This window comes from Anthonomus grandis, chromosome 9 (assembly GCF_022605725.1).
Source record: "Anthonomus grandis grandis chromosome 9, icAntGran1.3, whole genome shotgun sequence".
Classification (NCBI taxonomy): Eukaryota; Metazoa; Arthropoda; class Insecta; order Coleoptera; family Curculionidae; genus Anthonomus; species Anthonomus grandis.
This window is the reverse complement of record NC_065554.1, coordinates 10,770,105-10,785,723: the sequence shown is the minus strand read 5'-3', so window position 1 is coordinate 10,785,723 and position 15,619 is coordinate 10,770,105. Positions and strand designations below refer to the sequence as shown.

The 15,619-nt window shown below is 32.0% G+C and overlaps 1 protein-coding gene across 3 annotated transcripts in view; it reads left to right on the top strand.

Moving 5' to 3' along the window:
- The window catches only part of LOC126740816 (uncharacterized), a 166,264-nt gene that overhangs the window by 40,953 nt on the left and 109,692 nt on the right, over positions 1-15,619 (top strand). Inside the window, exons 1-2 of one of the 3 annotated variants that reach the window (XM_050447003.1) lie at positions 877-1,391; positions 9,465-10,534. The exons of the other annotated variants lie outside the window; for them this stretch is intronic. Of the exons in view, the coding sequence (XP_050302960.1) occupies positions 1,001-1,391; positions 9,465-10,534 (1,461 nt within the window). The 5' untranslated portion in view covers positions 877-1,000. Of the gene's footprint in view, positions 1-876; positions 1,392-9,464; positions 10,535-15,619 lie in introns of those variants that run through there. 3 annotated transcript variants of the gene reach the window in all.

The window sequence follows — 15,619 nt, the reverse complement described above, 5'->3', positions numbered from 1 at the left end:
TAAATTTGTATATTTTTTCTATTTTATAAAGGTATAGGCTGAAGTATGGCTCGTAGGTATTTCATAAATTATAAAAATAAATGCTGAACGGCTAAAAGTTATATAAAAATCCAAAGAAAAAAATTAGAATTATTTAAAAAAAGACAAACTAATATTCTTTATTATATAATTTGCTTTATTAAAAATAGCAAGTTATTTTTATTTAATTAAGAATTGCAATGATTAAAATTATAAATAAAATTTGATTTTATATACTTACAATAGATATAGAGTTTAATAATGTAACAACTATGACACATTGTAACCTTAGTAAATGTAACCAAACTATCCCAACATATTTTTATACAGTGATAAAAAACACTTTTTGATTTACATAATGATAAAATAGTGCCCTTCAAGTTGATGGATATTTAACGTTGGTTAAATATTCATTAGAGGAAATAAAACTAAGATTTAAAAAAATAATTTATTGACTTCTTAATTATTTAATCACATCAACTTTACAATAGAAAATATACAGGGCTTTCATTTCAAAACGAACGACCCTTAATTCCTTCTTAAAAAAAACATTTTTGATATCTTTTTATATACTGGATAAGACTCGAAAAGGAAATTTAAATGGTTTTCAATAACTGCAAAAGTATTTCATATTTTAAATCAGAGAATGATGATAAGAGATATGATCGGAGGATAACATTAATGGAACACCCTTTACTAGTATTCAACTTAAAATTGCATATTCAAACATTTGACGTTAATTTAGTAACTGTACAGATATGTCCACCCTGTATAGAGATAACCGCAATCAAATTCATAAATATAGAAATAGAGTTTGTGTGTCAAATTAAATGTAATTCATTATTTATTTGTTCACAGCACCATCAAATCATAAAGCAAATAAAACTCGGTCTTTTCCGAAAACTGTCTCGCGCCCGTCGAAATAGGTACTACACTCTCATTAATAAATTACAAATGCGAAGGTGGTGACTAATAAACCGAAATGACGTCGAGCAATGAAATTATGCTGAAATCGTGGTTGAGAACGCTCAGATTCAGTACCGAACATTACGAAGACACCTTAGAATCGGAAAACGATTGCGGGTGCCGCGAATACAATAGACCATCATCGACAAATGCGAAAAGTATGACTAGCGGTGGCGATAATACGAGCGAAGATAGTGATGACGGGCGGTACGTAAATATTTGGGACTGTGCGAGCAGTGAGAAAAGCGAAAATAAGTTTCAGAATTCACTTGAATCGGTGGAGTTTGTGAGTTTATCTACCTGTGAGGGTGATTGTTGCTTCAGTGCTGTCAGCGGCACGGATTTAAGTTCTGGATCGTTTTATATGGAAGAAACTGGATCTACTAGTCAGGGTGGTTTGACACAAAGTAGGATATACTTATATTGCTAGTTAGGGCCAAAATAAATCAAATTAAAGAAAGTTAACTAACACAAAATCAATGAAAAAATAATATATTTTTTTTTATGTAATCAAGGTGTTCGGTAAGCATGTCTTAAAAATCTTTTCAGAAATCACAATAAATCTAGATAATTTTATATACCGGTGATATCGAGAGAAATCTTACTTCATTTTGTTTGCGCTCAAAAGGTGCACCAGTCATAGTGATTTATACTAATTTAATTTGCAGACCAGCACAGATAAGACCGGGCTAGGTGTGATAAATAGGCATACGCAACTGTAGATTAATTTTTTTTTAATGGATTGGATTATTTTAAAAAAACCTCAAAATTTAAAGCCATTACATTTTGAAATAAAAACTTTGTATAATATACTATGCATATTATTTGTATAAAGACAAATATGGATTTTACTGATTTTTTTTTCTCTTCTTAATTTGTTGTACTACACAAGTGTCCCAGGTAAAATTATATACATGAGGATTTCGTAAAGGGTAGAGATATAGTTTCGGTTAAATGGGGAAAAAGTTGTGCTATTCCAAACCTAATCAGATGCGATATTAAGATCCGCGATATCTACTAAGGTTTACAAAATATCGGGATAAATCTAAGAATTAGGTCTTTAGAAAACCTGCAATATCGTCGCCATCTTAAATCGGATTTTAATAAGATTTTGTAGTTTTGGGTTATCTACTGTCCCTAATTCGAGACAGCATAAGACATGTTAGATAAAAATATTCATGGTAAGCAATAACAAGGGTTTATATTTAAACACTCCTAAATAGATTTCCAATTTACTAGAATTTACTAGACATAGATACTAGCTAACAGGCTCATACCACAGCATTCCAGGATTCAGATACACGCCTAAGAATTTCATCCTCTATAAAAATTTTTCAGCTCTCATGAAATTCTAACTCTCGAAAGTAAATTCGATCCAATTATGAAGACGTAGATATTAGTGAGTATGTGCAGGTCGAAGATCGCTATGATATTTCTCTCATGATATCCAACATGAAATAATTCTATTATTTGGAAATCTATCAAATCATTAGCATTTCTTTCGATATTACGCCGTGAAGAGCAAATATTTGAAATCATTAAAAGTGAAAAAAAATCTGTGAAAATCAAGGAATTATTCATTGATTTCATTCCTATCAAAGAGAATAGCATGATAAATTTTATTCTAGAAAAGCTGAAAAGGGTTTAAATATACACGATTGCATATGATAATCAATAGGAATATTAAGTATAAATTAACCAGCTAATTTTATTCCATGTTTTGTTTAATTTAGTGGGAGTTTTTTGGCATAGTTCAATGAATATGCACTCTCTTTACGAAATCTACTCATCGCTGGGACGTTCTCAAAAAATGAACCAATCGATTGACGTTAACGATATTTTTCTAGGCATTTTAGATTTTTTCGAACCACAGTCAACTTTGTTATTTCTCATGGACGCCATATTGGATTTATACGTCATTAAATAGCACGTAGAAAGACCTTTTCAACCATGTATATGGTATGTACTTTAGATGGCGGAAAACAAATTTATAAAAAAAAAACATTTTTTCACTTAGTTGGCTTAAATGTCGGGATTGTTGTCATGGCTATGCCATCGCTCCATCAATATTTTTTGGTTTATTTTATTAAGATTTATGTTAGCCAAGTGTTTTAAAATACGTAAACAATTTCGTTTTTGTGATAAACTCTCTTTAATAATGTGGAAGTATCTAAAACTACCGCCCAAGAGAGCCCAGACGGTCAGTATTTTGCAATTAGTTCCTCAGATAATGCCAGGAATCTCCTAGATTTCCTTTAAAAGTGTTGTGGTCGGACGAAAATAAGTTTACAAATTATTGTGTCTTTAATAGAATAATATTTATTGGGTCACTGAAAATCCATTTAGAAACCTCGAAGTTCACCATCAAACAAGATGCGGATTTAATGTTTGGATAGGTATTTTAAATGGACATGTTTTATTTAACAAACATTGTTAATGACAACTTAACAGGACCAAGATGGCTAGATTGGCTATGTCATGAAGAGTTGACTCTTCATGACATAGCCAACATATGGTTCCAACAAGATGGTACCCCTGCACACAATTCTGCAATTATTTCTAATTACCTAAATGAACAATATGGAAATAATTGGATAAGAAATTGAGGTCGTATTGTTTGGCCTGCCCGCTCACCTGATTTGATGCCCCTTGACTACTGTGTATGGATTCCTAAAAGATAAAGTGTATTATACTAATCGTACTACAGTAGAAGAACTTGAAGCAGCCGTTCGACAAGCAATTCAAGAAATGCCACGACACATTGTCAAAAATGCTTGTTTGGCTATTATTGAGAGGTGTACATTGTGTATTTACAAAACTGGAGGTCTTTTTGAATACTTTATTAACTAATTTTATTTTGGTTAATTGTTGATTGTTATTTGTTTAATTTCATTTATCGTTGTTAGAAATAACTGTTGTTTAAAATGGCTTTCTTGTTTTTTCAACTAAGTGAAAAAATGTTTTTTTGAATAAATTTATATTTTTCACCATATCAAGATAGGGTTGTTATACATGGTTGAAAAAGTCTTTTTACGTGCTATTTAATGACATATAAATCCAATATGGTGTCCCTAAGAAATAACAAAGTTGACTATGTTTGCAAAAAACTAAAATGCCTCGAAAAATATCGTTAACGTCAATCGATTGGTCATAGTAGATAACCCAAAACTACCAAATTTTATTAAAATCGGAGTTAAGATGGCAACGATATTGCAGGTTTTTTAAAAACCTAATTTCTAGATTTAGCCTGATATTTTGAAAATCGCTGTAGATATCGTGGATATTAATATCGCATCACTATATCTCTTACCGTTTACGAAATCCCTACGTATATCATTTTATCTGAGACACCCTGTATAGTCAATATCTATGTTTTGTCTGTTTTCGAATTATTAATAAACTAGTCTAAACCCGCGGCTCCACCCGCGTGGAACTTGATTATAGTGGCATGTCAGAAGTTATAAGTCCCCAAATGAAAAGACATTCACTTTTATAAATTCTTTCTAATCTATGTTACATAAATTAAAGATAATAAAGTAGAACATATTCTAGAAATAAATGAGTAATCCACATTTTAACACCACATTCAATGATTAACAACTAACTCTTTTATTATTGCCACCTAAATCTAAACAAATAAATACCCAATTAGGCCAGAAGATACAATAATTGCTAATCTGGGTAGGCAAGCTATTGTAATATTATTCCAATAATCAAAGTGGAAGTATAGATTGAAAAAAATGCTCTTCGTTTCTAGGTTTCTAAAGAGTAAATTACTGAGCAAAATTATAGTAAGATTTATCAATTATCTGGCATCTCTTTGGAATAGACCGGATTAGGTACTTGATGGTTTCTTGCGCAATATTTTTTCCATTCTCGTTATAGCCACGTTCTTTCTTTCTTTCTTTCTTTCTCTCGCTTCAATCTTTAATTTTTTTATAATTTTGATCACCATTTCTTTCTACCGAGAATTTCCCAAAGATTCAGACGAACCAGAATGAAACGCGGATGTTTTTATGAATTTTTCCACTTTCGAGTTGTCGAAATGTCTATATATTATTGGTGTAACTTCTTCACAATATGGCTCAAAGACATTTTGCAGTATATCCGTATAAATAAATGTATCCATCTTACTATCTATTCTGTGCAATGAACACGTATTATAAGAATCATCTCTAAAGAAAATATTAAATAGTCCAATCAAGAAAAAATACTAAGGCAATACTTAATCCACCGAATTCTCCCGTTGATTTTCGTCGATGATAAAAAAACTTTTCTTTGAAAATCCGTTCAATTGGGCGATTAAGCCCTGTAAATTCTAGAAGTGTTTCGTGGCCAATGGAGGCTCTGTAGATTCTGATTAGACAGGAGCTTAAAATCAGAAAAATAATATTAAGGTCCTTATATCAAGAACAGCTATCTTGATGTTTTAAATAGTTTAATGTTAAATATGGAAATCTTGAACAAACTTTATTTAATCACTCTTACACTTTCCACCAAGTAAATCAGTTCAAAACCTCTACACGAGCCATTCTAGAAATACAAGGTTCTAGTAAATTGACTCCATTTGTGAATGTTTGCAGAGTATTATGATCATCTCTCCCTCTGTGTCCTGTTACTCTCGACAGAGTATGGTGACATCAAGCCTCAATTGCTAGGATCGTAGTACTCCATCCTTCCCTGTTGAGCTGTAAGAGAAGCTGAATGAGGAGTCCATTCGTATGATTGGCTTATGCTGGTTGATATGACTGTATCTGATATTCGTAGCATTCTTCTGTAGGCCCAAATTTCAAAAGCATCTACTATTTTTTAATTGGCCATTTTTCAAGGCCAGGTCTCAGACGCATATCTGGCAATAGGAAAGATCAAGGAGTATAATAATTTTATTTTTTTGAGTCTTTCCATATTCGAATTAGTTTTCTTGTTGAGTTACGTGCTATGGCCAATCTGCGTTTGATTTCTCCGTCACAGCCGCCTTTGTTTGCGATAAGTGATCCTAAATAATTGAATTTCTCAATCACTTCAAAACCATCGAGCTATCTAACATTGGCATGTTCTTTTTTGACCAAATACAGAGCGCTCAAGAATCTGACATTTATGGCTTGTATGAGGAGATATTGTTAGCAATCTAAGATTAACTTCTTTAGCTTTATTAATCAACTTAATGGAAATATGTTCGTGATTAATCAAAAATTAGCAAATGATGCTGTTCCAAAGTGGGCTTTGCGTGTTCTATGAAATGCTCTATAAACTTGAGGAAACTATCTTCGTTTGACCAACGCGACTTCATTGACCATTAGCTGCCCCTACTAAGCCAGGTGAAGCTCTTTTAACATATGTTAGGTGAACACTGGGGAACACAAACATCGGTGGTACCTACTCGATTTACGGCTGCAATTATTGTGACATTGAATCCACGCTATCCAGATGTCATGGTTCCAATTTGTTTGCACCTTTTGTGGAAAGGATTTTTGGCGGGTTGTGAACTGTAGAACAATAATTTTTATCTGCGTTCCATATTTGGTGTCGTTGAAAGTTTGCTTCATCTAATATTTTTTTGTAATTGGAATAAAATTATCTACTGTATGTTTATTAAATGTTGTCGATTGTGCTAAGCTAGTAGCCTGGGGTAGTTCAAACGGATAATTCAGGATTTCATTCACAAAATAATCAAAACCAACTTACCCCAATGATCTTATTTTCTTCCCATGCGTCAGGCACTTTTTATAATTTGCTTTTTTATAGCTATAAACTAGTTTCCCTGTCTGATAGATGGTTAAACTTTCTGCTGATCCAACTTTGTCATAATTTCCGTGAGATCTTCTTCCGAACGAGCTAGTATCAAGGTGTCACCTGTAAATCTGAGGTTAGTAATTCTTTTTCCTCCTATGGGTAATTCCGCTCGCCAGGCTTGCAGTACTTATATACTCTCCGTATATATGGAAGAGTATTAGTAACAATACAGCACTGCCTTACACAGTACTTTAGACTAAAAGTTGTTGACTTTCACCTTCCCGCAACTGTTGTAGAGAATCATATGTTTTGCTCTTTCCATGTTTTCCAAGATAGGCCACAAACTCTTCCATTTTACACAGTCAAATGCCTTGCTGTAGTCGACACTTTTTCTATTATTTGTCCTATATTCCGTATTTGTTAGTCTGTTGAAGTAAAAAAGGTTTTAAACGATTGTTTATGAGATGAAGCAGAATTAGGCTTACATAAGCGCTACTGTTCTTTAGTTTCTGCAGTTCTAAAATTCTAAAATTGCTTCAACACCAATCTTTCTAATAGGTTTTATTGGTTCGGCGGGTATGCCACCGTCCGCAAGTTACTACTTCCGCCATTAAGAATGAGGACTCTTTTTCTACCTTATCAATTTTAGAGCCTCGTTATTCTCCAGGGTAATAGCTTTGGCAAGGATTATCTCCTCCGACTATCTATTAAGCCGATTGTTCTTTCCGTCATCTAGTGTTTTTCCATTATTAGTTTTGAATTCGTGGTTTTATTCACACCAGCAACGATCCATGTTTTGATCGCTTCTCACATTTGATTTGAGTCTCTTCAGTCAGCGCAAGACTGTTTGCAGTGTTTCCTGGAAAACTCTCTCTTCGGATGTCGGTAATCTTCGACTAGGCCTGAAAAGAGTCAAAGTTTTTAGTTTATGGTAAGGCTGGACTTTAGAAGTTTGTGGTCAGCATCGCATATTGAGCACAAGGGTTTGTGACTGATGTCCGCCAATGCTTTCTTATAAGAGTATAGTCTATCTAGTTTTTATATAGGCCTGAAAGTGATGTCCATGTTATTGTTGTTCATCATTGTGTTTGAGACGGTCATATTATTATCTGCGCATAACTGAATAAGTCGTTTACCGCACTGATTCCTTTCACCCAGTTCATACTTTCCTACAATGTTTCTTATGTGGTCATCGTTCTTTGTATTCCCTATTTTGGCATTGAAATCGCCCGTTACATTTAGGATGTCCTTTTAATGTTCGAAATGACTCTATCTAGTTTTTCATTTTCAGATATATCTAGACAATACGATCATAGTAAATAAGGTACTTTAAATCTATGGGAAATAAATTGCGACTTAAGAAGTTGAGAAAATTGAAAGAGGTAAACATAAAATACTTCATTCTGTTCTTTTTCAACGAAATGTGAGTTCCATTTGGATAATTTAGAAAAATCTAAGATTTTACGAAGAAAGATTGCTATTCTTGCGTTTAAATAATAAATCAGACAGATATGTTTTCTTTATTTTTATAAGCTCTATAAGTTCCTTAGAAAACTATGCAGGTTATGTTAAAACAGTTTGACGCTTCAGTGAAGCAAATAAAGAACATGCTTTTTCAGTTACTTTATGCAATTATTTTGTAACAAGTGTCAGTTGAGTGAGTTTGCCCACGATGACAAAAGTAAAAATCATGCGTAGATAAGTGTACCTTGATATTCTCTGGTAGAGTTAACATACTAAATTATGTTGGAAATACCATAATATATCGTATGGTTTAGTTCCCAAATAAGTAAACAGGATATTCTTAGTTAATTGCGATTACTGGTGTACTGAACACCTTTAGCATTTTCCTAATAGATTTCCTGACCAAAATTTTAATCACAACAATTTCCTAGACGATTATAAACTGTAGCTGCGTGATAAAACATCTCCAACTATTTGGAATGAAAGAAAAAGCCTCGTAGATAAAGTATATCTAGAAAAAACTATATAGAATATTTAAATGGAAAAAGAATCAAGTGGCTTGTGAGAAATAAGAAATAATTGTATCAACTCAGTGTAGCTGGAAACATATGGCTTCTCAAGCTAGGCCATCCTAGCTTGAGAAGCCATGGGTTCTAAATGATAGCCCACGTTCTAAATGATAAATTAGAATTTCATTATGAAAAATTATGTTGGCAACAGTAATCAAAATTGGGATGTTAGATCGGGTTTATAACGAAGAAAGACCATCTTGATGATCAACTTAATGTTATCTTAGAACTAATTTTTTCAAATCATAAAAGAACTAAACACATATTTTAAGGAAGCAGGGGCCTGTTAAGGAGCGTTAAAATTGCTTTAGTCTCCTTTCCCCAACCTTAAAAATGACTAATTGTCATGTTATGGGTGATTTAGTTTTATTACTAAAGTGTGACTTAACTCTGTTATTTATTTTAAGTATATAGCCTGCAGTTATATAACACTTATATACATTATAACAATGAGTTATAATTAATGCCAAATTTTTGTGCCAGCAAGTTCGTTCTTGACTCCCTTGATACATTAGTCTTCGTTCCAATTTGTGGGACTTTATAACTGAATTAGTAAATAAATTAGCGTTATTTTATGGTCTTCTCTATACATTAAAATTGTTGACACATTTTTACCGAACATCCTATATAACATCAATTTCTTACCTCTGGATTTATTATGGCCTATATGTCTACAATCTTATGCCCCACAGGCTGAAAATCTAAATTTTTCAGGTTTAGATAGAAGAATCCCGAAGAAACCTATAGTTTCAAAAGGAAAAAAACCTGTAGCAACTCCAAGACTCAGTAAAGGGTCATATAGCAACAAACAATCAGAGAGTGAGCCGATTTATATGAACCTGCCTTTAAGAACTTCTAATGCAAGTAGTCTGACAGATTCACAAGTATCATATGATGATTCTAACATATATGAAAACCTTCCAGTAAGACCGGCTTCTACCAGTAATCAATCAGAATCAATATACGAGAATCTGGTTCAATCGCTCTCTCACACTTCAACAGATTCGTTAAAGTTTGAACAAGAAGTGACTTCAACAATTCAATACTTGGAGAATGTTCTTGAAGCAGTGGATGTGAACAGTGAAAGTTCAGAAAGTGAAGAATTTGAATCTGTTTTATGCCAAGAAGACCAAATGTCTGATTGTTCCTCAATAGATTCGAAAATTATTGAGCAAATTCGTGCGGTTCAAGAGACCAAGACTGTTCAGTATGCTGAAAGGTCTAGTAGCTTCAACTACATGAGCAAGGAGCATGTTGCTATAAGAAATAAAAATTCTAATGCGTTTTTAGAAGAATCTGAACCAAATCTTCCTCAGGAAATTAAAAGCATTCCTTTACCAAAAGGCAAAAGCTATAATTTCCAAGTTGAAAATAGGTTTTCTGCTCCTGTTAATATCACTGATAAAGTACCAGGAGTTAGAAGGTGTCATAGCTTTAAAGAAGATAATTTTGAACAACCTACTTATGTTAATATTAACGAGTTGAGAAAAAACCTCAAGAGGCTCTCTGATGCGACTTGTGTCGCTTGTGATAACTTTGCTTTAGAAAAATGTAGTTTACCTTTAAGTTATGCCAAAGAATCGAGAATAAGTAGTATATTTGAAGAGGGAATTGTGGAAGAACTGGTGCCATCAGATTTATCTAGAAATTCACAGAACGTTATGAAGGACTCAAGGGAAGATGTGCTGTTTTGGATGGCATTGCTGACTAAACATTTTGGAGATGATATTGAGGAATATGATGGGCGATTTCGAAATATTGAGGGGGATTTCATGGAAGATAAGGTAAATGCATGCAGTTATATTGTGCACACTTATACAGGGTGTTAAGAATTCATGGACGCTGTCTAAGGAGGTCGGTTTAAGTTAATATGTATTACTACGTAATAAAATATCGTTTTGAAATTTAAATAATTCCGAACACTTCCGAAATAAGACAGAAAAACCATTTGAGATCCGACGTTTCTGCTTTGATAGTCATTATCAACTTTAGTAATTTAAATACGACTCTAGTTATTATTTAATTTTTTTTTTGGGATAATATACTAAATGCTATAAATAACAACTAATTTATTTACCTATATATACTTTTTTGTTTGAATACATTTCTTAATTATAGGTTAATTATTTTACTTCTTTCATTAGACTTGTGTCACTAACTTTATGTTATTTTTTTTCTATGTATTTTAATATTCTTTCATATTGATAGTTGTAACGCACCTCATTGTACCTTTTTACCTTTATGGATTCTCTCAAAAGCCACAAAAAATTAAATAAAAAGCACCAGCAATTAAAAAGAAACAGTTGATAATGGCGACGTAAAGCCGGTATTTTTGGAGAAAAATTAGCAATGATAAATTGTCAATTATTTTAAAATTTCTCTTTAAATAATTCCAAGAAAAAATAGAAACCATATTGTAAAATTTTAATTATTTTAGAATTTATTAATGTGCAAAATTAATCGTCCTCGTATCTCTTATTCGTACCGAGAAGAATACGAATTTGTAACACTCTGTATATCTTCATTGCAATATTTATTTTAAATCTTTGCATGTTGTCATAAACAGAAAATATATACAGGGTGGTTCAGTTTAAACGTCATTAATTTTAATACGTGATAGAGAGTTTAAAAAGTCTATATCTTTTTAAATTCTCTATCACGTATTAAAATTAATGACGTTTAAACTGGACCACCCTGTACGTCAGATATTAGAAGTAAACAAATAATAATTCAATTTTTTGATGTATAAAATTTAATTTTAGATAAATAGTCGATTCTAAAAGATCAATTACCATATCTACAAATTTAAAAATTATTCTAGTGCACTGAAACAAGTTTTTTTTATTTTTCTGCATAAATATCGGAAAAGGCATTAAAAATTAATATGAAAAACCCACTTATACAGACTATATCTGTAATTTTCTGCGGTCTCTTTAATAAAAATTGCCGATAGCACAGTTGGTAAGAGTGATTCATATAATTAAAACAATTCAGTATCATTTTGAAAAATCTTAGTCATTAGTATGCTAAAGACGATAATGAAATAATATTCTGACGCATTTCTTCCATATAAACGCAGTCTGTTCTAAATAACAGCAGCAGTTATGCTCACGTATATTTTTAATAATTATTATTGTTTGCGCTTTGTGTCAGGTTTATTGTGGTACTTGTTTGAACCCCGGATGTTACCATGGGGAACTCCCATGATTTATATCAAACAAATATATAAAAACCATTGCAGCAAAAGTCAATTATAAAATAATTACATGACATTAATCGTTCGCTGAAATTGCTTTTGCATTAACATTTCCATTCTGAAAATGTACGCCAAATTATCATCAATAAAAAATAGCCTCAAACCATCTTATACACATTGATGCGTCTGGCACATATTAATTTGTTGATCGAAATCGAAATTGTTTGATGGCCGGATATATGAAAATCCTTGGGGGCTAATTGACTAATACACATTCCGGAAAGCCAAATCATTGTTAACTAAAAAGAAAATATATAAACTCCGGAAATGAGATTTATACTTTATATCATTACCATCATACATTCTTCTTTACAGCGATAAGCATTATCTGTAAAGATACAGACGACTAGCACTGGAAAAATGATGGTCTAGTATTATTACGTAACTCTACGAGAAAGTACAAGAAATCGAAAGTTTTACATCAACATGTGTGTCTATAATTGTTTTTAAGCCTTTTACAAAAATCCATTCATGAGAGGGTTGGACTCATCATCATGCCACTCAAACAAGTTTTTCGCAAATTAGTCGTAAAACATCATAATAGATAGTGTTAATATGATATAGCCAACTGTTGCAGCTCTTATAAACAAACCAAAGATCCAATATTTGTTTTTAAATTTTGCAAAGTACGTTCAAAGATGTCTTTATGCAAATGATTTATGATCTTATGCCGAGCATATAAAAAGCCACGAGTATTGTTAAAGGTGTTACCTACTATGCCTTTTCGTTTATATTTATAACTATATAGTGAAAGCTTGTTATATATTAATTATTGTTATTAAAAAGGATGTTGTGATAAGTAAAAGTTCGAGTTCATTCGAGTACACTTAGGAATTGCTTTTTGTCGTGACTTAAATATGTTAGATGGAGAGAGTAATAATAAAAAGTTATGGCATAACCATTTTAGTTATTAAATGAGGCTGCCAAATGATTAGACACTTGCGAAATACTGACTGTAAAGTATTACCAAATTAAAACTAAAGTATTATTGTATTTAATTTTATATATTTTTTTTACTACAGAACAAAATATAAAAAAATTGCTCGGTCGAGGAATTTTTCCAAGTAAATTTTAACTGATTAAAAAAAATAGACCAACGTCAATCTTCTGTCGGTTATTTTCAATATATTAGAAGAAATTAATTAACTTTTTTAAAACAACTCAAAATCCTTTTTGCAGCAGCTAATACAGAATCTAGAGATACAATGTAACACTTCTTACTCATTCTTTTTTTATTTTATATGAAGTAACCATCCAAATTAAATTTAAAGGATATAATTTAACGCTTTGTTAAAAGCACACCAATTAATTAAAGATATTTATTACTTGTTAATTTTTCAATTTTTATAATAATCATTCTCCAATGATACTTGAATGAAAAGGTACGAATCATAGGAGATAATGACCCTTCTTTGACAGGTGTTAAAAGGAATGGCTTCCAAGATAATAGGACAATGATATAAACCATTCAAGATCTTTCAAAATTTTAAACCATAGAATGATGCCGAATGAATTTCAAGATTAGGGATATCAAACCGGATACTGATAGGATTATAGTCGATGTAATAATTACAAAAAAAATTAACTTCAGCTCTGTAAAAAAGGGATCTTAAGAATATTCTCTGTACAGCCTCAAGGCGTTCAATAAGACAATCATAATAAGGGGACCAAATTACAAAAGCATACTCAAGCAAGGAACGAACCACAGAGCAATAAAGTAGTTTGAAACTGTAAGGTGAAAAATGTACACTGTTTCTAGTGATAACCAAGAATACGCATACTCCTGTTAATAATATTCCAAATGTACATACGATAAAAAAGTTGAACAGTTTACAGTTAAAGATTTTTTTAACTGTATCAACTGGCCTAAGTTCATTATTGTTGATGATGTATTGATAATTAATAATTTTCTTAGATCGACCAAACAAAACACATACACACTTATTTTCATTCAGTTTTAGACTATTGCTATTACACCATTCAGCAATACTATTTAAGTCCAATTGAAGTAACTCAGCATCAAGATATGACTCAATGGGTTTATACAGTTTAAAATCGTCAGCAAAAGCAAGATGCTTTGAATAAACAATTACGTCACTTAAATCTGTTTTGGACAAGTTAAAAAAGACGAGGTCAATATGCGAACCCTAAGGCATACCTGAAGATACTTCAATACCATTATTTATTTTGGCTAACTGTGTGTGACTAGTCAAAAAACTATGACAAAATTCGACCAAAGTCTCTCCAAGGCCCATAGCCCCAACCAGATGATCATGACCAACCCTATCAAAGGTCTTTGAAAAGTCTGTATACACTATGAACCTGTACAGGCCTATCAGAACATCGGATCAAATCATAGTGATAAGTCAACAAGTGAGGCAGCGGAGATCGACCTACTCTGAGAAAAACCATGCTGATGATCACTGATTTGATTGCTTATCAAACAGCCTCAAGCCATTTTTATGAATTAGTGTTTTTAACACCAATTATAAAAAATAACAAAAACTTACCTTCTAATATTCAGGAAATTTGCTTGATATCAAGCAAAGATTGAAAAGGTGATCCAGAGGCATACTCAGAGTACACACCCAGTTTTTAAGAAAAACAGAGTTAAACAGTCGTTACTTTTTATATAACGGAGTGCTTTCGGATACGGAGATTTAACACGTCCCAAACATGTTCAGTAGGGTTTAAGTCTGGTGATTGGGATGGCCATTACAATTATGATTTGCTCAGCAAACCAATATTTGACTTGGATGCATATTTCCTATCATTGTCCTAATTTTAGCATTGTCCAAATTTTAGCAATATAATTTTTAATATTTATTTACATTGGAATCGATCTATTTTCCCTGCACTTAAATAAATTGTTCTTGTTCCAGATCTAAAAAAATATCTCCAAATAGTGAATAATTGTTTTCTCTATCCCTTTACGAAACTTTAAACAGCCTATTATTAAAAAGACTTAACAGCAACTTTTCCATAAACACTTTCATCAAGTAAATGCTTTCTACTTAACACGTGAATACCAAATTACTCCGAGATTTCGTTTCTACTTAGAATTTTTTGTTAGAATAAGTGTTGATATGATGAATATTTATTTAGTCCTATGGTTGGAACCTTTGGTGTTATGCTCAAATTACGAGACAGTTTTAGCACTAACCAAAACTCTTTATTTTTACTCTCGACACGTGTTTCGCTAACGATGTTAGCATCTTCGGGAGAAGATTAAAACTGCGTTGTAACTTGAATTTCTTGGAAGAGGAAAGAAGGTTTTTGCAGTCATTTAATGCTGTCTTAACCTGCGAAATCATTTATGATAAAGGGTTTTTAAAAATCTTTTTATATGGGGCATTTTCAATAGGATCATCAACTCGTTTAAAATAGTCTGGTGTGTCTAAAATAACAACTTTGTTTCCCTTATCAGCTTTTAAATAGAAACAATCTTTTTCTCTCAGTCGTTTAATAATATTAGAACCCGATGTGTTTTTTGATTTAGTAAGATTCTTTGTAATTTGGTTGCGAATCGTTTCTCTAGCAAAACCTTTCAAAGATTCTGGCAAGTACTGAATTAATGATTCAACACTTACTACAATCTCCTCCAGGTTGTTTT